Source organism: Dreissena polymorpha, chromosome 2 (genome assembly GCF_020536995.1).
Source record: "Dreissena polymorpha isolate Duluth1 chromosome 2, UMN_Dpol_1.0, whole genome shotgun sequence".
NCBI classification, from domain to species: domain Eukaryota; kingdom Metazoa; phylum Mollusca; class Bivalvia; order Myida; family Dreissenidae; genus Dreissena; species Dreissena polymorpha.
Genome location: NC_068356.1, coordinates 87,300,285 through 87,324,108, shown reverse-complemented (window position 1 = coordinate 87,324,108; position 23,824 = coordinate 87,300,285). Strand labels below are relative to the sequence as shown.

At 35.2% G+C, this 23,824-nt stretch overlaps 1 protein-coding gene across 1 annotated transcript; it reads left to right on the top strand.

Annotated features, from left to right (window-relative positions):
- The first annotated feature begins 5,307 nt into the window (after positions 1-5,307).
- On the top strand, positions 5,308-17,104 carry LOC127867945 (coiled-coil-helix-coiled-coil-helix domain-containing protein 1-like). Its single transcript, XM_052409464.1, has 4 exons — positions 5,308-5,632; positions 8,759-8,874; positions 13,641-13,782; positions 16,937-17,104. The coding sequence occupies exons 1-4, from the start codon at positions 5,473-5,475 to the stop codon at positions 17,020-17,022; spliced, it is 504 nt and encodes a 167-aa protein (XP_052265424.1). The 5' UTR covers positions 5,308-5,472; the 3' UTR covers positions 17,023-17,104.
- The last annotated feature ends 6,720 nt before the right edge of the window (positions 17,105-23,824 follow it).

Sequence of the window (23,824 nt, the reverse complement as noted above, 5' to 3'; positions counted from 1 at the left end):
ATCTACATTGCCGTTTAGAAAATGTTAATATTAAACTCAATGAAAAGTTTTTTAAGTTATATTTTTTATAGGGAATCTTATAGGCAGTAATTATGCGCCATTAATATGCGGTCTATTGGTATGCTCCCGTGAGATGGATTGTAGTGTTACGCAAAAAAGAAAACACTATATTCAAAGTTTTAACAAGACCAATAGATATATTAAGAATGTGTTAAATATAGATATTCCATATACATATATAAAATATGAAAGAATTCACCCAACATAAATCAACAATTAATCAATAGAATTCACAAAGAATTTATTCTGCTTTTTCATATTTACAACAATATATCAATTACAACACACTACAAACTACGTGATGGTTGTGATTATTACTATGTCAATTTTCTCTTTGTTGGATAGCAATTTAACTTGCCCTTCTTGTGGCATATCCAAATTAGTTTGATAAGCGAGGACCCGTTCATGGGTTAATTACTCCAACAAACGTTACAATTATATTCAAAAATATTGAAACAATGATATTTATCTTATCCATTAAGCGAAGGGTTTTCTATTCAAACGACACACTAAAATTGAACATGGACGTGTGGTGGCCGACTGTGTGCACATCGGTAGCACAACGTTTAAACGAGTCAATCATGTTGATGTTTGGTTTCAAATAAATGAATGATGAATTAAAAATAGTTTTTTACTATAGTATTTGCATGTTCATCGAAACAATGTTATCGATGTCATTTTACATCCCATATTATGGTTGAACGGTTGAAGCCTGAGATTATTATTTCGGTTTAAGACCCCAATGTTGTGCATAGGCCGTTTAAAGGTTGTGATCAAAGTATTAATATTTCATCTGGATATGCAATTGGTCAAGTAAATAAAATAAAAGACAAGCGGATGTTAATAAGAATTTGTCACCTCATAATATTTCTTGAGTTGAAATATGCATATATAAAATTATATATTTATTAGTTTCAATAAGAATGCTGAGGTTAATAAATCAAAGCGCTGTAGGCGCTGAAGGCCTGTGGCTAGATTTAGTGTGCTTGGGAAGAAGTATTGTCCGAATTTCTCCCTTTGTCCCTATCGGTTGAGTGCAGAAGCTCAGAGACTGTAAGAAAAGACAATATTCGTGTATATACTACAGTGTTCATAGACGGTGGAGGACTACACGATACTGGTGGTGGGAACGATAACCGTTTGTTCAACACTACATATCCGGTAGAGGTTCGTCTACATAGGCGGTGACGATATACAACAACAACAACAACAACAACATGGCCGCAAAAAAACTGTTATTGTTGGCGTCAAATAAATCACTTTCAATAGCTCAAAATAGCTTTTTATTACATAATTAACAGATAAGGAAAACGCTCATACTTCCTTTGCAATGTGTATACAAAAGAAAATCCACCTACCCTGATAAAGGACGGTGCACAGATTGTGTACTTTGTCTGATGCAGAGCTTTTCGCGCCGCTCGATTTCCGCACTCGATCTGCGCAGTGAAATACCATATCCGGTTACTTCGTCTATTTTTCTTAGAATGATCGTGAATACATATATATATTTTTTTTTTATGGAATGTCTTGTTAACGCAAAATAACATAACAATATTTTAAAATATGTTTTCAAATACCAAACATATATATAGTGTCTTCAAAAAATGTATCAGAAAAAAATTCTTCTTACTGTCTCCGTAAACACTCGTATCTTTTCGGCCTAGACTGTCAAGTGAGGAACCTATTCTCGCATGAATATGTAAACAATAAAAACTATGTCGTAGCCAAAGCTTAGCAATTTTGCTTGAATAATATTTTTTTACACTTTTTATGACACTGTCTTGTTCTTTATTTACAAGGCGGGTTATTAATATCTGCGAAGAACTGCTTTTATTGCGCATGAATGAAGTGGTAAATCGGACTTTTGGGAATTTGGTTTTTGGTAGCCAGCCAATTCGGATAGGCTCAGAAATTTGTATCATTACAATGGCGTTGGGGCTATGCCCCAGGCCAAAATCGCACCGTTCCGCCAAGACCTATCCTCTAAATGCATTCAAGTGACGTTTATAACTAAGATAGATAAGCGAAAACCGGATAGAGACTTTCGCTTTTTTCTCTATTGCCATTAATGAGAAATATTAAATGTGTACTCAATACATGCTATGACCATTTCTCGTTTTATAAACGGTTGCCTCAAATCCGATCCTCGAATTCGGTTTAAATCCCATCTTAAATCCGGGAGTTGTGTTGGTTAACGTCAGATATGAACACACAGTTGTTATGCTCAATATTTCCACTTTGCGATATTTTGTGCGCAACATCATGGTGTAATGTTACATTTGTTGCATTCCAATATGCGCTTTGAATTTCATCTGCGCTGTGACACGAGAAATTTTCGGCGAAGTCCATATGAACTACAACCTCGTTCATCGGAAGCATAGCCTTTAGTTCAGCAGCGGATCTATACAGATGGCGCACGCGTTCAACATGATGCAAAAAAATTCATACTGCTTTTCTGTAGAGCTTATGAATTCTTGTATCTTTTGCGTAGTTTTTACAATACGCATACGATTTTTGTAATCTTTGCATACCGCTCTCTGCCATGATTCGAACTCTATATCTTCATCTGTAATTCCGGAAAGCATTGTTTTCATTTGATCTAAATGATTTTATCATTCGCTTTGCTGACAACTTCAGGGTTTGGGCTGATGTCAACGTTCACCGATCGCAAACATTTTAGTTTCAGAGCCATATTTTGGTGCGTTGTGCAGAGACAGGTGTTGCGTGAAATCAGACTGGTAAGTTGTTTATGCAGAGGGCGCAGTTTACAGAACTTAGCAAGTGAACACTTTATCCCTTCTGTTTCGGCACACAAAATTTCATGGAGATTTGACAGGTTATCAGTTAAGATTCGCGTTTGTTTCTTCTGCCCATCGTTACTTTGTGTAACATACTGCTTGCCCGGCATACATCGGCTTACATCATCTCTTTCAAAGAAAGATTCAACCTGTTCTTTCAGCTGATTTTTCTGTTTCAGATTTCGTGACCATTTTGTGAATTCGAAACTTTTCTCGTTTTGATTTTGGACATGTACTTTTACACCAGTTTTCTTTTTAAGTAAATTCATGCATATATATTTTTTCACAATTCTGCCGCTAAATACTTTCTTGATCATTCTACGTTTTGATTGTTGCGGATTTTTCTCTACAACTTCTTGTATCTCAGCGAATACAGCATTGCCGATGACAAGTTTTCTGATTATAGATTTTGGCATTGACCGTGGTGTCAGTCCTGCTTCACTTATGTCGCGATGGGCTTTACTTTTGGGTGTTACGTTTTCTTCTCTTTCATTTGTTTTACTCGAAATACTATTATCAGTATTGTTTGCTTGATTAATTCGCTGGCAGCGTTTTTTATATTTCCAAGCTTCTTTTTGCATTTTTGTCCCCTACCGGTTTCACCGGAGGGGACTTATGGTTTGCGCTCTGTGTGTCCGTGTGTCCGTGAGTCTGTCACACTTTTCTGGATCCTGCGATAACTTTTAAGAGCTCTTCATATTTTTTCATGAAACTTGAAACATGGACAGATGGCAATATGGATATTATGCACGTCATTTCATTTTGTTCCTACGTCAAGAATTATGGTTGCTATGGCAACAAATAGACTAGAAATACTGCTGAAAATGGTGGATCCTGCACACTTTTCTGGATCCTGCGATAACTTGAAAAGTTGTTCATTTTTTTAAAATTAGAATTGAAACATGGATAGATGGCAATATGGACATTATGCACGTCATGTCATTGGCTTCCTACGTCAAAAATTATGGTTGCTATGGCAACAAATAAAAAATTCAAACAAAATCTGACAATGGTGTAGTCGGTAGGGGACATATATTGCTTGGCAATAGTCTTGTTTCATAGTTCTCTTTCAGTGTTTTCACTTCAGACCTGATAATGCAGTTCGTCTTTTATTTGCTGATCAATGTGCTGCGTTTTTTGTTATTAGTCAAACTTAAAAACCAATTTCCCAGGCCAAAGAGTTCTACAATATAGACAACACTTTCCGAAGTATCCAATAAAAACTCGCGATATAAAAAGCAAGCAAAATATAGCTCAATGGTCCCGGCGTCCACTCCAGTTTTCATTTCTCGGTAGAAAACAGCCGATAACCATCCATATTGATCCGAATGCGTACGGTATTAGCCGCATCGACTCTATTTCTATATCGAGTTCTACTATGTCATCAAATATCAACAAAATATAATTCCATGATATAAATAGTGAATATTATATATGTATTTCATATCTATTTTCAACGAAATTTGCAAAAATCTCCACTTGCCCTTGTTTTCCAGAGCCTCTAATATTTTGTTTTCCTTTCTTTTAACAAAATGGCGGAAAACGCCGTCTAGCGATTTTGCGCGATACATGACGTCATCGGCTATATGACATCATTTGATTATCGCGCGAAAATATCAGTTAAATCTGAATTAGCGAAAATCGGTAACGTATTTGTTCGTAACGTCTCTGTTTGCCCAAAACTAAACTACATCAGATGCGTCATTTCTATTTGTCAGTGTATCGAAGTTGATCAGTTTTGGAAATTAAATATTGAAAATTAACTGTAAAGAGACCCGATATACATATACCGGCAAGGGTACATGATGTTCAGTGAGAAAGGATGGTAACGTATCTGTTCCGTTTTAAAGATAAATACATGTCGCCTTACCTTAATGAAGGCATCATTGCTTTTCAATGTTTCTGATATCAGTAATAATGTCTAGATGATGTAATATAATGTTTTGTGATTAAAAAGGGCATTTTTAATAATCAAAAGGCTTATACTATTGTTATTCAAGTAGCTCTGAACTTTGGTAACGTTTCTGTTCAATGGTGCAGGGACATGTTTTTCAACATGTATAATTTCAAAAATAAAATATTTTTTATAGAATTTGATGTATACACTAAGTTATTTTAACTTTATTCATACTTTTTATTTAGTTTTTTCATCTTGTGATTTTCGGGAAAGTGATATAAAATCAAACGCAGTATCTGCTTCGGTGGTTGGGGACATTGAAAGAGCGTTTAAATAGCACCTTTGCATGCTGGACTTTATTGAAAAAAGCACACGAAACATCACTTATTGTATGTTTTAAGAACGTTATGACACTCTAGTAAAATACAAAGCAGCAAAAATGTTTTCCAGCAACATCCCAGGAAAATATACACGTGGGACAGAATTTACTCCTAATTTACTACTTTAGTGGAGAATTTTTATGTGGATGAAATCCGCCGAATAGACATGAATTTGCCGTAGAGCAAATCGTTATGTAAAGTATCACATGTTTTCGCGATGTTAAATGTCAATGTCACAATTTTATCTGAATTAAATTAATATGTTAATGGAATTTAAATTTTATTTGATGAATTAACATAAACATTATTGATTTTAAATTTATTGAAGATTTCAATAATGCCAAGGTTAACAGAAGTCTTGTGTCGGAAATCTTCCAGAAATGCCCCTGCTCTCAAAACCACTCTCAACAATGTAACTACATACAAACATAGGATGATTATTCGCGAAACTGTTCTTAGAGACAGGGTTGCTGTGAAAAATGTCCGCCTAGGAAATGGTACGATATTAATGGAGCAGTTTTATTGTTATATGTTGACTTCTTAATAACTTTATGTTGACCTTTCTGCAAAAAACAAAACTAACTTTACTCAAACCTGGTTAACTCGTGGGCCGGGTTAACTCACAGTATTTCATAAGCGCCCTCTGGATTTTCGTTATAAACAAACCTGCTTGACATACTTGTCAAACCTGACAGACACATCTCTTGCTGCCAGCATGAATAGATTTTTAGTCATTAAACGTTGTAAAACTCAGACTCTAACAATATTTGACTTTGTTTAGTTTAATTGAATGTCTTAACGAAAAAATCAGACAGTGCTTGAAAATAACCATGATTTTTATTGTCCCCTAACGGTGAAACTGACGGGGAATTATGGTTTGCACTCCGTCTGTCAGTTAGTTAGAATTATTTATAAGACGCGCAAGGAATTTAGAGATCCTTTTTGTATGGGCTAAATCTTTGGAGCATCTTATCGAGGAAAAGTCAATTATGTGGTGGACACCAGAAAGTTTAAATTTTCATCAGTTTGCGTAGAATTGCAAAACAACATTACCAACTCACAATATTTTAGTTCAGAAGTCCATTTTTATCTCAAATATCTTCAAATTGAAGTTAGAAAGGCATAAATTCTTCAGTTAAACTTCTGCTTAAATCGCAAAACAATCACTGACTTGTCGCCATGTCATGAAATTGATTTTAATATGCACCAATCAAAAAAAGGCATTACGGTGGCCTTGTATCTTGTATTTGATAGGATGTATTAAAATGTTTAAACACCCCAAATTAATCACGGTACCTTGGAGTATTCTAGTGCATTAAACTGTTTAGAAATCTCACTGCACCAGGGCTCAACATTAACCTAAAATCCAACTTGCCCTGCCGGGCAAGTACTTAAAAAATCTACTTGCCCTGAACGTAAAGCCATTTGTCCAAACATGAAATAGCACATTAACTGTTAACCTCATATTTTTAAATGAAGATCAAAATGATACACCACAAAACCTTTTTTTATTTTTGCACATTTAACAAAATGATTACAGCAATTAAAGTCTAAATTAAATGCTTTGTTCTTTTTTGCACTTGCCCGGGCAGACAACTAGATTATAAAGTAACTTGCCCGGACCCAACTTTTATTTGCCAGGGGCAATAGGACAACTGTTAATGTTGAGCCCTGTAACCGGCATCAACATTGGCATAAACAGGCTTAATGTATGTGAGTAACGTCTGCTTAAGTTTATCAGGGACGACACTTTCCGCTTGTATGGTATTTTTTTAAAGGAGGTATAATTTTTTATTACAATCCAGTCTAGGCAGTAAATGTTGTCCCTGATTAGCCTGAGCAAGGCTCCATTATATTATTACTATGCTGGTAACATGATTTGAAGTGTAACAAATCCATAAATCATCAGCTTCAGATCCATGTCAGATTGCAAATGAGACTTTGTTATCTGGTTATCCCTTTATCAGCTTAGATACGTATTTTCACACATTTGTTGTCCCTTAGAAAGTTATATTTAGTTTAAGACCTTTCTTAGTAGATTCAAGTTTTTAAGGCTTCATTTCCAAACCTAATAGATACTGATGAGCAGCAAACAGCACAAAACCTGAACACACTGCGAGTTACTTGCAGGCTGTTCTGGTTTTATGCTGTTTGCACATAGCCATTTTCACTTTGCTTCTAAGTGGGAAAGGGTTATCTGTTGTACATATAAAGTGTTTGATTGGCAAATTCTAGAATATTTGCTTTTTGACTTTTTATAGAAAATCAAAAGGAAAAATGTAAATGCATGAATATTATTTTATAGATTGTGTTGATAAGAAGATAAAACAGGCAATGATAATTTTACAAAAGAAGTGCTAAATTTGCAGAGGTATATTTACACAATTTACTTTGTTTATTTGTGTTGTGTAGCCCTAAACTTAGTTCAAAGCAGTAAATCACAAACAACCTCAACTGCTTCTTTTAATGTATGTCCATTAGTTCAACTGATTGTTGTAAGATATTACTAACTCTGTTTTTAAATTCTCTTTAAAAAAATCATTCAAACATCAATTTAAGTCGCGTTCTGAGAAAACTGGGCATAATGCATGTGCGTAAAGTGTTGTCCCAGATTAGCCTGTGCAGTCTGCACAGGCCAATCAGGGACGACACTTTACGCTTTTATGAGATTTTTCGTTTAAATACAGTAAAACTGCGATAACTCAAGGTCGCACGGGACTGACCTCGATGCTCGAGTAATAGCAGGTTTCGAGTAATCCATGGTATTACTTATTTTATTGTTTTGGTTGGTGATGCTTAACTTCTGGCCGCAAACGCTTTATTTACATGTAAGACGGTGCTTGGGAAAGAAAAGGCTTTGTAGAATTCGCTGATTTTTCAGTATACTAAACTGACAAATTAGAATGCTCGTTCATTCATTTAATTTAATCAACATACAAACAGAAAACATATGTAATAGAAAATATTTAAAATAGCACACAAGGTATGTACATGCGCATGAAAAAACCCTGGAAATACAACATGATCACTACACAGATTCCAATGTATTATCTGCTACGCTCTCTTTTATACCATATATTTTATCATAATTACCAATTGCTGGTAATTATTTAATTATTATTAAAACTGTGTAGCTTTTTGTCTGCATCTCAAAGGATGACAATTTGCAGTGTTTCTCAAACTGCAACAAAATTCACACCTAATCAAGCGTTTTTTGTCTGCTTGATTGGGCTGTTTTCACAACTCGAATATTTTTAGCACCGACCAGACGAGAAGGTGTCTTCGAATACTTGCCAGTTAATTATGTGTGAAATGAATTTCAGGGACCAGCACACATCCTCGAGTTATCGAAAATCACATGTTTGAGTTATTGCGGGTATTTTTATATAGAAATTAGAGGAAACTGTTAGGGACTTCCTTTAATGCTCGAGTGATCGCCAGTTTTTAAGAAACCGCCAGCTCGAGTACTGTAAAGTCTCCTCTTAGCAAAAATCCATTTTAGGCGGAGAGTGTCGTCCCTGATACGCCTGTGCGGTCTGCACAGGCTAATCTGGGACGACACTTTACGCACATGCATTATGCCCAGTTTTCTCAGAACACGACTCATTTGTTCTTGTTTACAGATGCGTGTCAGGATATACTACAACAGTTGATGTCATGTTGGAAAAAAAATGAATTCAAGGAGAACACATGCATGGAAGAACATGGCAAATTTGCAGCATGCTTAGCAACACAAAAGGTAAGTCGGAAAGTGAAGTCTTTATCACCTATGTACTCAGGGCCCTCAATCTATCAAATCTGCGGCCGAATTTCGGCCGCAGTCCCCCACCTGAAAAGTATACTTTTTAACCCTTTTGGGGGTAAAAATTCCACTGATTCAATTTTTTTTTTTTTTTTTTTTTATAGATGTGTCTCATGATTATTATATCTCAATTCTATTTCAATTTAATCATGTCAAACATATGTAATTATGAAAAAAGAAATGAATATAGTGCAAACATGTACAAATGTAATAATGAGAAAGTAAGTAAAAAAATCCCCCAAAAAGGGAAACGCCACGAAAATTCCCCCTCATGAGGGTAGCGACTCGCTTCCCCTAAAATGAATTGAGGGCTCTGGTACTAGAAAGTTTCTACTTCCATTTATAACCGCCTTTGCAAAAACTGATAACATTTGAAAACAATTTGGTTTAATGTACATGTATCAGTGTTCCCGTTTACGCCATAAACATACTTTTTATATTCCGTAATGAATGATCTTGCCATGGAAGCAAAAATTAATTTCCCAGAGTCAAAACTAACTGAAAAATGCCTATGTATACAGTAAACTTCCTGAGCCTAATTTTCCAATACATGTACTTTCTCAAAAATGCAATTATTTACGAAGCGCTGTTTTTTTCTTTGAGCAATTATTAATACCGGACTTCTCAGGCTGGAAGTTTTTAGTTATTTAAGTTTGAGTAATTTATTCGTTAAAAAGTAATAAAAAAAAACTGTTAAAAAAAATTAAGTTTTTCATTCGATAAGTCAGTATAAATGTCCAAGATATTCATATGGTATAAGCATGCATTAAATGTCTGACAAATTAATAAAACTTTATAAACAGCATCTCAATAAATTAAGTTGGACATGTGCATATTTTCAGGTCGTTTTGCTACAATGACCTTTAAGGGAGTTTACGCCTTTCTATTACTTATCGGTCATTTTCTATTGAAATTTGTTTCTGAGCTAACTCTTTTAATCCATTTATGCCTAGCGTCTAGAAAAAAGGCCTAAGCAAACAGCGTAGACCCAGATGAGACGCCGCATGATGCAGCGTCTCATCAGGGTCTGCACTGTTTGCTTAAAGGCATTTCTGTAAGAAAATAATATTCTAAATATAGAAATAAATATACTAGACATCTCTAATTTTGGAAATAAATTGATTCTATTTAGAAGTATGGGAGTGTTCACTAGGCATAAATGGGTTAAACTTTATTTGCAGAATCCACAATATGGTGGAATATTTCATGTCATTGTGACTAAATGATTGTTCAGTCAATAATTGACCTAGTAACAAGAAGCACATTTTGATTGCTACGTGTATGATAAATCAATTAATTTGAATTGATAAGAACTGTAAAGCTAATTTAAATGAGATTTTGTTGGAAGCTTCCCTACCAAGATACTTCACTTTTTGTCAGGTGGTACCATTCCATTGGTATTTCAAGTACTTAAATATATTTGTTCAGAAAGTGGGTAAAGAGAAGTCACTTTGTCAGTCAGTGAGTTCCTTATCAAGCTACACTTTTGTAAAAAAATACTTTAAGATTGTGGACCGACTTTCTTCTACATCTTTTAAGAAATTAAATTGAAACTCAAAACATGTCATCACCTTGAAGTGTCGATCTTTGTGGAAGCGACTTTTTGCTTGTTGAGTGGTCCACACATTACAGTGTTAAGTGACCTATTAGTATTTTTTTCACAACACAAATATGAAATGTTCCAAGTTTGTAAAGCAAACTACTTCTAGATTTCTCAAGTGCTTAAAACGGAAACTTGAAGGCTGCTGTGGTGTAACGCTTAGTGACCCGGAGGTCATGGGTTTGATCCCCACAGTGGGAGCGTTCTTATGATCTCCCACAAAGACACAAAGGACTGGTTACCCAGGGAATGGACTAGAGAGTGTTTCAATAAGCCTGACTCTTTTGATGCAATCCAGCTTAAACAAGACTATTGTCAAGCAATATATGTCCCCTACAGGCTCCACCATTGTCAGAACATTTTTATGCCCCCGAAGGAGGGCATATAGTGAACGGACTGTCCGTCCGTCTGTCCGTCACACTTTGCGTTTAGGTTTTGAAAAATGCTCATAACTTCTATGTCGCTTCAGATAGCAATTTTATATTTGGCATGTATGTGTATATGGACAAGGCCTTTCCATACGCACACACATTTTGACCCCTGTTACCTTGACCTTGAACTTAGGGTCGGCGTTTAGGTTTCGAAATCTGTGTTTAGGTTTCGAAAAAAGCTCATAACTTCTATCATGCGTTTATAGGGGGCATAAGTCATCCTATGGTGACAGCTCTTGTTCTTTTTTTTAATCTGTTGCCATAGCAACCATAATTTTTGATGTAGGAACAAAATGAAATGACGTGCATAATGTCCATATTGCCATCTATCCATGTTTCAAGTTTCATGAAAAAAATATTAAGAACTTTTAAAGTTATCGCAGGATCCAGAAAAGTGTGACAGACTCACAGACTGAAGGACTGATGGAGTGACAGAAACACAGAGCGCAAACCATAAATCCCCTCCGGTGAAACAATAAATAGGTTTAAATTGAAACTTCACATACATGTATGTCATCACTTGCAGTGCAATTGTGCAAGACACTTTCTTGAGTTAGTTCTTATTAATGACCCTTAAGTTGCATGTTTTTTTTTTATAGAAAATGCAAGCTTTCTGATAAATGGTATAATTGTTCAGTATTTTTTTTCCTTTTTATTCCAAAAAGCTTATTATACCCCCATAAACAAAGTTTAGGGGGTATATAGGAGTGAGCTTGTTTGTCGGTCGGTCGGTCTGTCAGTCCGTATTAAGTGTCCGCTCTCTCAGGGTTCCCAGCCAACCTGGAAATCAGGGAAAACCTGGAAAAAGACTTTCACTTTTTCCAATCAGGGAAAACGGGAAAAGTTTCTGAAATTAGGGAAAAATCAGGGAATTTTGTTTGGTCAGACTTTCCCGACTTGTGTCGAAAAGTCCATTCAATTAAAACAGCAAATTGATTCCTCTGCATGGCTATGGTGGCTTTGTAGTATACATGTAGCTTAGTTATGTCTGCAACTGCTATTTATTGAGTGTGTCTAAAACAAGAAATAGGTCGAAATTATGATTCTGGAATTTTTATTTTCCATCAGGGAGAAATCAGGAAAAAATCAGGGAATCTTGCTCATACAAAAAGCTGGGAACCCTGTCTCTAATTCAAGTTGTTTGCATCTGATCTTCACCAAACTTGGTCAGATGTTGTATCTAGATGATGTCTAGGTCAAGTTCGAATATGGGTCATGTCAGGTCAAAAACTAGGTCACGGGGTTACTTACAATTCCCAGATAAAGTTTTATTGGTTGTAATAATTAACTAATCATTTTTCACAGCTATGCTGGAAATTCTACTTCCTGTCTGCTAGTTTCTGAATGTTTTTTTTTTAATTTGCATTGCAGTCATATTATAAACTGAGTAATATGCTTTTGATGTAATTTGTATGTTAAATAAACAACAATCTTAATTGAAAGGTAATTTTATTTTAAAATGTATTCACCATTATTAATTGTTATTTATTAATGATATATATATATTTTAAAATGAAATTTGTACTGACTCATAATTTGGTTGTTATGTTTTTTCCTCTTCATAAAATAGTATCTTTGGTAAAAAATGTTAAATCTTCAAACAAATTGTGTGTGCCATCTTTCAATCAATTTTTGTTCAACATGAACACACATTATAATTTCAAAAATCTTAAACTAGTTTCATCTTCATTTAAAAAAAGAATGCATTTTACAATAAATCTAGAATAATTCCTTAGTATGAAAACATGTAAGTTATAAACAAAACAATTAATTTTATATTGTTTTGACTAATTAATATATAATAATTCGTTTTTTTGTAAGATTCACCTGTATATGTCATAAATCAAACACTGTATTCATAAAGAATAAAGCAAGAAGTTGATAAATTAGATAATTTCTGATAGGGTTATGTCCTTTAAACGGAAATAGTGTGTTTAACAAGATATGTTAGTGATATGTTAGAGAGCACTTTCGTTTGAATGAATTCTTTGTACCGTCATTTGCCTGATGCCGGATGTGATTAATCATCTTTATATGTGAAGTTTATTATTTAAAATTAATTGGCTTGAATTGCTATGAACATAATGTATACATTTTCGTTCTGTTCCTGTCTATTGCCTTAACAGATAGAGTCATTTGCAATGATGCAATTACACATCTTAATATCTTATTAGGCTTTGGTGTGTCTTTACTTTATGTAGTTAAGCTTTGAATAGCTGATAGATGAATATTTGTCCAAAGAAGAAGAAAATAACAGAAACATACACAAAAACACACACAAGTCATGGGATTAATCTTTTGAAAAACTATTATGTTAATCTGAAAATTTCCATTAAAAAAAGTAGCTTGTTCCTTAAAGTCATATTGAATCATTTACCAAGGAGGTTGCTTTGAAGTCACACAACATAGATTACTATAAAGAGAATGATGATGATTCTTTTTTGGCGGACTTATTTCAGCTATTCTGATATCCACTCTTTAATTGTGCAGTGGTTCTGTGCTTTCTTTAGTGAAATAATGTTTTGGGCATTCACACACTTGATAAATCCAGTGGAAGCCCTTGTGTCTGATATTAAGGCTTAAATTGAGTTTTACTGAGACTCAAGTTTTTGTTATGCTCACTCAGGGGAGTTATCTGATTCTCCAATAGAGCTTTTGTATCAATATGTCAGGCTCAAATTGAGGCTCGTATGAAAGTGGCTGAGCAAACAGAACTTGGAGCCGTGGAAGGTGAAGAAAGGCTCAACCCCACCATAGCCAACAAGCTGCTGAGAATGTACCCACAACCTCCCTATGAAATCACCATTACACATTGTAAGTAGAGGGGTGGGGGAGCTCTTCTTGGTGAATATTACTAAATTATTAAACATGTGTGTTGAATCTTTTGTATTTTTGTGTGCCTATATGTGTTAACCCTTAAAGCGCTGGAGCCGAATTTTAAAGGCCTTTGCAAACAGTTTGGATCCAGATGAGACGCCACAGAACGTGGCGTCTCATCTGGATCCAAACTGTTTGCTATTCTGATAGTATTCTTTGAAATCAGCAGACGACATTTTAGCAGAAGACAAAATACCCAGCATGCAAAGGGTAAAAACAAAGAGTCAAATGACTTTGTTAGGAATTATGTCTTACCTGATAAAATTATGTTTCTAAGTAGCAAAATAGCATTTATGTATGTTTAACCCATTTATGCCTAGCGTCTAGAAAAAAGGCTTTGGCAAACAGCGTAGACCCAGATGAGACGCCGCATCATGCGGCGTCTCATCTGGGTCTGCGCTGTTTGCTTAAATGGGTTAAATTCAAGGTTTGTTCAAGCTGCCTCTACTCAAAGGCTTTACTTGGCAAATTTATACCAGATTTTGTTTGAGGATAATGTTCTGTAATTAATCAATTTTAAAATTGTTGAAAATCCTGGATATTATATGCAGATTGGGGTATGGCTCAGGGCCTGGTTGATGGCAGCAAACAGGTGGTTTCCAATCAATATATTTAGTTTGGATTGTGCAGTCTTGATACAACTTTTGATAATGCAAGCTTGCATCACGAACATCTAGCTTGAGGCTTTATTTGGAACTAGTTTGGTTAAAGTGACAGTCCATAGCTATATATATGGGAAGAATCATAAGAAAACATGTTTTTATTGAGGATATCACTGAAAATCCGGTTGAGATCGTTTGAAAACAAACAATGTATATCGATATTTTTTTAGGGTTGAGTACGGTAAAGTACGAAAACGACCTAATTAATAATAATATTCATGATTCGAAACATTAATTCAAACCTAAACAAACAAAATTGCGGATACGAGCGAATTAAGCAGAGAGAAGGTAAGAAAATGCAAATACATTTGTTACAGACGGAAACTGAGATGCAATGCTACGATTTTGCTAAATCTATGTATTTATCTTCCATATGCAAATAATGTTTAGCAAAAGCCAAATAAAGATATAATTTGCAAAGCTCGCAACGCTGCTATGATTTTCGCCTATTGCATGTATTTATGATCATTTATATATTATTTTATCGATTAAAAAGCGATTTTGACCAGGTTTTTAATGTCAACCTCGATACAAAATAAATTTCAATGAATTTATGTAAAGTTTATTTTTCGCTATACGATTTATATACAAAACAACGATGGACTGTCACTGTACGGTAACTGTTAATAAAAATAGAACAAAATGTTTCCTCTTAACAACTTGAGAAGGCAATGTACTGAAATTAGTGTGACTAGGTGGCTTACTCAAAGACCTATCTTGTGGATGAATTTAAGGCAATTCAGGCCAAGGCCATGGTCAATGTTTCTAAAGACAGAAACAAGTTTGCATGGAGACCTATCATGGGATAAGGACAATGTAACTAAAATTAGAACAACGGTAGCTTCTCAAGAACTTGAGTTGATATGGAGGTAATGTGCATATGTATTGTATTTATGTAGCTTACATGCAGACCAAGCATGGGAGTCCAGTTTGTGTCTTCCTGTTGGGTTCAAGTTCAAGGTCACTGTTAATACACAAAAAACGTTTTTTGCTCAGAAATTAGAGTGCGATCGGAAATATTGTAATACTATATGTACATTGCTTATGTGTTCATCTTGCATTATTTTCAATTTTTTGCAAGTTGTGCAAAGCTCAAGGATAATGTTATTAAAAATAGAATTTTTTTTCTGCTAAATGACTTTAGATTTTATTGCCGTTTAGCTCGGAAATTTTGTGCAGTGGTAGCCTTCTTTCAGATCTAGCTAAGGATTGCATTTTGGGCCTGATGGATTAACAACTTTGAAAACCTGATTCTGTCGCAATGCAATATTTTTTGTTTATTTCTTACTTCATGACCTTAACAAATTGCCTTCTTTTCTAAATGAAAATGGAACATGCAAATTTCATTTGACTATGACTGTTGCGAAAAAGAAAATTGCTACTGGCATTTGAATATGATTTTGTTTAATACCTCTGATCATACATTTTATGCTAACTTATAAACTGTTTTATGTATTATCAGCATATGCTCGTATACCAATTTTTATGAATGATGTGAGCCATATAGGATAACACTGTGAGCCATATAGGATAACACTGGCCCTCTTTTGAATGATGTGAGCCATATAGGATAACACTGGTTCTCTTTTGAATGATGTGCGCCATATAGGATAACACTGGCCCTCTTTTGAATGATGAGCCATATAGGATAACACTGGCCCTCTTTTCAATGATGTGAGCCATATAGGATTACACTGGCTCTCTTTCTGAATGATGTGCACCATATAGGATAACACTGGCCCTCTTTTGAATGATGTGAGCCATATAGGATAACACTGGCCCTCTTTTGAATGATGTGAGCCATAAAGAATAACACTGGCTCTCTTTATGAATGATGTGAGCCATATAGGATAACACTGGCTCTCTTTTGAATGATGTGAGCCATATAGGATAACACTGGCTCTCTTTTAAATGATGTGAACCATATAGGATAACACTGGCCCTCTTTTGAATGATGTGAGCCATATAGGATAACACTGGCCCTCTTTTGAATGATGTGAACCATATAGGATAACACTGGCCCTCTTTTAAATGATGTGAGCCATATAGGATAACACTGGCACTCTTTTGAATGATGTGAGCCATAAAGGATAACACTGGCCCTCTTTTAAATGATGTGAGCCATATAGGATAACACTGGCCCTCTTTTGAATGATGTGAGCCATATAGGATAACACTGGCCCTCTTTTGAATGATGTGAGCCATAAAGGATAACACTGGCTCTCTTTATGAATGATGTGAGCCATATTGGATTACACTGGCTCTCTTTTGAAGGATGTTAGCCATATAGGATAACACTGGCTCTCTTTATGAATGATGTGAGGCATATAGGATAACACTGGCTCTCTTTTGAAGGATGTGAGCCATATAGGATAACACTGGCTCTCTTTTGGTTTCAAACAATTGCTGTAGCTTGAATTATATTTCAGCACATGGCGCAGAAATGAAAGAACCTATTGTATTCCGAAAGAAGGAAGCAACTGATGAAGTGAACACTATGTACAAGAACATCTGAGTGGACATCTAAAATTAAAGAAGGTTTTTCATGCAACATTACTTGTTTTAGAAAATAAATTTCAATAAAAATGAAAATAGAATTTGCTTGATGTGTTCTCATGACAAAATGGAGTGTATGGTGTCCAATAAGTGGACATTTATCACGAAGCAATATATTGCACTGGGATTGACATGCCTTATTATATACAACCGCTGGGAATGTCTTATAATCATGCCACAGGGCGACCTGTACATGTCTATATATACTTACATTGTATTATACCCCCGACATGTAGAGCTTGTTGGTGTATTTTTGATCTTGACCAGCACTTATCTTGCGCAAACAATTAAAAGTCGTGATCTAACACCTGTCTTCTTATTGGAACACCTTTGAAGAACAGGGAGGTTTTGGAGAGTCAACTTTCTACGTGACCATAATATTGGTGTTTGGTGTCTTTTGTACGGAATGTGCGTTGTGGAATTTGTGTGTGTTTCGTGTGGGCAAACAAGAATAAGATATTAATTCACCGGATGCCTCCTATGCAATATTACTTTTTATTTGATGGCAAGCACTGCTACTAGTTTGGTTTGAACTACCTATAGATGACAACACTGTATTATCAAGATCTTCTAATTATGCACTTTAAGGTGACACGATTGAACAGATATTAAAATCTGTATGATTAGTGTGAGGTATAATATTTAGGTGCATCTATGATCAAGAAAATTGCTATATAATACATTTTAATTCAATACAAAATACATTATATCAAATAATAATCTATTCATTCAGACAAAACAATGTGTTTAGACTCCAATTATGCCAAGCGAGTCGCAAATCCTATATATTAATGCAGCAACTCTGATTTATCTTGAAAAAAAATCACACTGCAGATTAAAGGGGCCTTTTCACAGATTTTGGCATGTATTGAAGATTGTCTTTAAATGCTTTATATTGATAAATAGTAACATAGGATCTAAAATGCTCCAGTTAACAAATCAAGAATACAGTTACAAAAAATTAAATAGTATCCCTAAACATGACTCGAACCACTGAACCCTGGAGTAAAATTTTACCCACCTAGACCACTAAGCCATCCGTGCTCATACAATGAAGAATGTATTTGATACTTAATATACCGGTAAGCAATTCTCATAGTTTTACAAAATAAAACGACAACAACAGAACTCTCCAAATTATTCAATGTTTCCCGTTGCAACGCTTTATAATTTTCAGGTTTTTAAATCATCAAAAGATGCTTAAAATGGCTACTTTAGAGCATGGTAAATGTTCAGTATTACTGTTTCCTCACAAATATCATATCTGAAACGAAAAATTGCAAATCCGAACCAACATTTTTTAGCTCACCTGATTGCTCAGGTGAGCTTTTGTGACTGGTCTTTGTCCGCCGTCTGTCTGTCCGTCCACATTAGTTCGTTAACACTCTAGAAGCCACATTTATTGTCCGATCTTCATGAAACTTGGTCAGAAGTATTGTCCCAATGAAATCTCGGTCGAGTTCGAAACTGGGTCGTGCCGGGTCAAAAACTAGGTCACTAGATCAAAAAAAGGGAAAAACTTGTAAACACTGTAGAAGTCACATTTCATGCCCAATCTTCATGTTACTTTGTCAAAATGTTTGTCTTAATGATATGTTGGTTGAGTTCAAAAGTGGTTCACGTCCATTGAAAAACATGGCCGCCAGTGGACAGGGCAGTTTTCCTTATTTGGCTATAGAGAAACCTTGTTAACATTCTAGAAGACACAATTTTTGCCCAATCATCATGAAAGTTGGTCAAAACATTGGTTTTATTGATTTCTCGGACGAGTTTGAAAATGGTCCAGATCGGTGAAAAAAAATGGCCGCCAGTGGGCGGGGCATTTTTCTCTATATGTATATAGCAAAAACATGTGAACACTTTAGAAGTCACTTTTTTTGGCCCAATTTTCATGAAATTTGGTCAGAACATTTGTTTCCTTGATATGAGAGTTGAGTTCGAAAATGGTTCCGATCCTTTGAAAAACATGGTTGCCAGGGGGACGGGCAGTTTTCCTTATATTTATATAGTAAAATGGCTGTAAACAATCATGAATTAAGGTCATGTAACATGCGAGACAACTCTTCTAAATATTGCATTTAAGTTTACAGTAGTTACTCCCCTTTGACTATTAATGTTTTCATAATAATATAGTGTATTTTCTAGAGGGCACATTTCTTTTCCGATCTTCATGAAACTTGGTCAGAAGCTTTGTCCCAATGATATCTCGGTCGAGTTTGAAACTGCCTCATGCCGGGTCAAAAACTAGGTCACTAGGTAAAAAAAAGAGAAAAACATTGTAAACACTGTAGAAGTCACATTTCATGCCCAATCTTCATGAAACGTTGTCAAAATGTTTTTCTTAATGATATGTCGGTTGAGTTCAAAAGTGGTTCTGGTCTGTTGAAAAACATGGCCGCCAGTGGGCAGGGCAGTTTTCCTTATTTGACTATAGAGATACCTTGTAAACACTCTAGATGCCACAATTTTTGTTTGATCTTCATGCAACTTGGTCAGAAGATTTGTCCCAATGATATCTCAATGGAGTTGGAAACTGGGTCATGCTGTGTCAAAAACTAGGTCACTAGGTAAAAAAAGAAGAAAAACATTGTAAACACTGTAGAAGTAACATTTCATGCCCAATCTTCATGTAACTTTGTCAAAATGTTTGTCTAAATGATATGTTGGTTTAGGTGAAAAGTGGTTCTGGTCCCTTGAAAAACATGGCCACCAGTGGGCAGGGCAGTTTTGGCTATAGAGAAACCTTGTAAACACACTAGAAGTCACAATTTTTGCCCAATTATCATGAAAGTTGGACAAAACATTGGTTTTATTGATATCTCGGACGATTTCGAAAATGGTCCAGATCGGTGAAAAACATGGCCGCCAGTGGGCGGTGCATTTTTCTCTATATGTATATAGTGAAAACATGTGAACACTCTAGAAGTCACATTTTTGGCCCAATTTTCATGAAATTTGGTCAGAACATTTGTTTCCTTGATACGAGAGTTGAGTTAAAAAATGGTTCCGGTCAGTTGATAAACATGGCTGCCGGGGGCGGGGCAGTTTTCTTATATTGTTATAGTAAAATAAGCGTGTGAACACTCTAGAAGTAACATTTTTTGCCCAATCATCATGCAACTTGGTGAAATGTTTGGTTTTATATATATCTTAGATGAGTTCGCAAATGGTCCCGATCGGTAAAAAAACATGGCCGCCAGGAGTGGGGGCAGTTTTCCTTATGTGACTAGAGAGAAACCTTGTGATCGAACACTATAGAAGTCTCATTTTTTGCCTAATCATCGTGAAACTTAGTCAATACATTGATTTTATTGATTTCTCGGACAAGTTAGAAAATCGCTCAGGTCGATGAAACACACTTTTTAGCTCACCTGATTGCTCAGGTGAGGTTTTAGAATTGGTCTTTGTCCGCCGTTCGTTCGTCCACATTTGGTTTGTAAACACTCATTCGCACTTCTCAAGCATTCTTAATGAAAGTTGCTGAAAGATCTCAGTCAAGTTTGATAATGAGCAAAATCACATAATTAATGCCATAACTATTGCCCTTAGATTATCCAAATTTTCATTATATTCTACAAAATCCTTGTAAACACTCTAGAGGTCACAATTTTGTTTCAGATTTTATGAATCTTGGTCAAAATATTTATTTTTGTAAGCAAAGTTTGATGTTTGGTAAGGGGGTCAACTCAAAATATAGGTCACCAGGTAAAATCTTACAAAAACAAAATCACTCCATACGCCAGAGTTTTGATTCAATAATGATGAAACTTGACCAGGATGTTTGTCTGGACAATATCTAGGTCAAGTTTGACGTTTGGTAAAGATTAAATGAACCGACTCCTCTCAGGAGCGAAATAGGGCCATCTTGGCCCTCTTGTTTTAATTTTGTCAATTTACCAAATTGTGAAAAGGCCCCTTTAAATACAGTAAGCAAATTATGATGTTATTGGAGATGTGTTTAAAGCAAACTTAAGTTGCCAGCAACTACTCATTCATTATCTCGTCGGCATTTGTTTCGTATGTGGTCTTTATGGTTTAAGTCGTCTGCTTCATAGAGAACGCGAATGGAATCTGCAATCAGACGCCTTTCTTTCGTAAAAGAGTTATTTAGCGGATTATTTCGTCTTCGGGTGTAATTTTAATTGCTTGTTTTTATTGTTCTGCTTTCTTAAAAATGGGTTTAAATAGTGACATTGTGTGCTCACCTTTGGTCTGTCTTGCGTAGTCAACATTAACTTTGATAATACTTTAGTGACCACACTTTTTGCTTAAACATTGTAAGAACATTAATCCCAATGGCATATTCGCCGATCTCAAAACATTGTCACGTGGGGTTATATACTAGGTCACATCGTACAATAAAAGAGAGAGACATGATAACACTAGAAGTCATTTTTTGTCAAATGTTCACGAAACTTGCTCAGAACTTGTGTTATTACGATATTTTAGAAACGTTTCCGTTCCGTTAAAAGCATGGCCACCAGGGTCGAGGCAGTTTTCGTTATATGGCAGAACTGAATCTATGTGAACACTCTACTGTCTCTAGAAGTCACATTTTCGTCCGATCTTCATGAAATTTACCAATAACCTTTTGAGATATCATGTCAGTTAAAATCATGGTCACAAATCTACGAGGCAGTTTTTATTAAATGCCGATAGTTGAACATATTGAACACTAGAAGTCATAGTTTGCACTCCAGAAGTCACAGTTTGTGTCTTATATTTATAAAACTTGCTCAGAACATTAGGTCTTATTATATATCGAAAGTGTTCCGATCCATTAAAAAGAAGCCGCCAGTGGTAGGGAAGGGTTGGGCAGTTTTCTACATATAGCTTTAGTGAAACCTCGGAAACATTAAAAGTCTCATTTTTATCAAATTGTATGCAACATTCTCAGACTTTTTTCTCTACTGACATCTTTGCGAGTCACAAAAAGACTCCGGTCTGATACAGAACAGTGGCAGTGTTCCTTGTATGGTTACTGTTAAACTTTGTCAACACTATACGTAACGTTGTGTTTTCACAACCAGCAACACCTTATCAAAACATTCGTACCATCATTATCTCAGACAAGTTCAAACGAGGTTCTGGGTAAAAGTAAGGTGACATTAATTATACAAAAATCACACACGCTTCTTCGAACTGTTAAGTTCCCTCGGTTCCGAGTGAGCGACCTACAACCCTGGCCCTCTTGTTTGTATTTTTCCTTTTTTTTCGTTTTTATTTACATTAAAATAAAACAAATTGCCCACAAACATAATTTGATGTGTTTGCCTTTGCTAAATGTCTTGATGTATATATTCTTCAATCATTTATCAGGGCGCATAACTCATGACAAATCGACTCGCATCTGAAGACGGAGTGATCATATTTATGTCGCTTTTACGAGCTGAAAGCGTCTAATAAAGATTATCGTTTGATTCCTTGTTAAAACAAACCAGTCCACTCACAATACGCTAACCACAGCCGAGATTTGAATGAAAAGAATCGTAACGTTACATGGATAGTTGTATTTTCTCGTCATACAAGCAAATTAAATTATATCAATCAAACAAAATAAAAGTGTTGCCTTTTTGGTTATTTTATAAATTAGTATTATTAAACATACATGTAAAAAATGACATTATGAGTATTAATGAATCTGATATCTTATTATTTGATGAAATGCTCAGGCTCCGAGCAGTTAATATATATTTTAAACAAACGAATCTGTTTGGTATTCGTAAAACCGAGAAAACATTAACAGGATGCAGGATCACGGGATTTTTTTGGGGGGGTTCCACCTGTTAACTTTAATAGATTTACACACAACGGTATGTGGAGCTTAATTACAAATAACTTTGTTAAACAAGTTTTCTTAAGAATTTCAACTAGTGCATAAAAGACAGATTTTTATGCTGCTTATGGCAATGTGAACCACATCAGATTTATTTCATTTAATACGCATGTTTTCTTATTCAAATATCCCATTTTACATTCATTCTACACGGTTTTGTTAAACGCAACGTGACATTATGTCACCGATTTCAGACGTATTCAAGGATTTATTCTTATACCTTAAGATCTCGGCACAAACTGCAAGAAAAACTGTCTTTTATGCACGATAGATTTTTGCTAAAGTATTTCAATTAACTTGAGATATTGGCAAAAATAAATTTCTGAACTTTGTGATTACATTCTGTCCATCCCGTGTGTAAACCCTTGAAAATACCACTAATTCTGCACCCTGATTAATTTAACGTGTAACTAAATAATTATATACTGTTTCCTTCACCATGGATTGAGATTTGACTGCACGAATATTTCGTTGGTATGTATATATGAAAGTGATGCACTTAACTCACCCGATGGAAAATATAATTTTAACACTTTCAATTACTTATGGGAGATTTTATATGTAACGCATACTAGTATTAAATAGATGTAGAGAGTTGTATACGTCTTTGAAGAACCTGACAGGATTATTTGTTCCGTCTTTCTTTAAGTCACTCCAGATGTTTGTTACATTTTGGCGAATTGGCACTTGTCACTCGATTCTATTATCGACTTTTAACTTGTTCGTGTCTACTTTGAATGTTATAAGACAATCTACAGACCTTCAAACTTTGCAAGCAATATCACGTTTGAAAACCATAATAAAGGGATACATGATCTTTCTGTCACTAATCTCAAAATCTTGAATTGATAACGCGTACATCTATTTTCAGCGACTTTATGTTTTTGTTACATCAACATCATTTCTGATGCATGCTTCGACCATT

Excerpts from the sequence above, each read along its gene's own strand:
- LOC127867945 (XM_052409464.1), top strand. The coding sequence starts at position 5,473 with ATGCCAAGGTTAACAGAAGTCTTGTGTCGGAAATCTTCCAGAAATGCC. Across the intron at positions 8,875-13,640 it reads CATGCTTAGCAACACAAAAG|GCTCAAATTGAGGCTCGTAT; the intron begins GTAAGTCGGAAA and ends TCAATATGTCAG. Across the intron at positions 13,783-16,936 it reads TGAAATCACCATTACACATT|CACATGGCGCAGAAATGAAA; the intron begins GTAAGTAGAGGG and ends ATTATATTTCAG.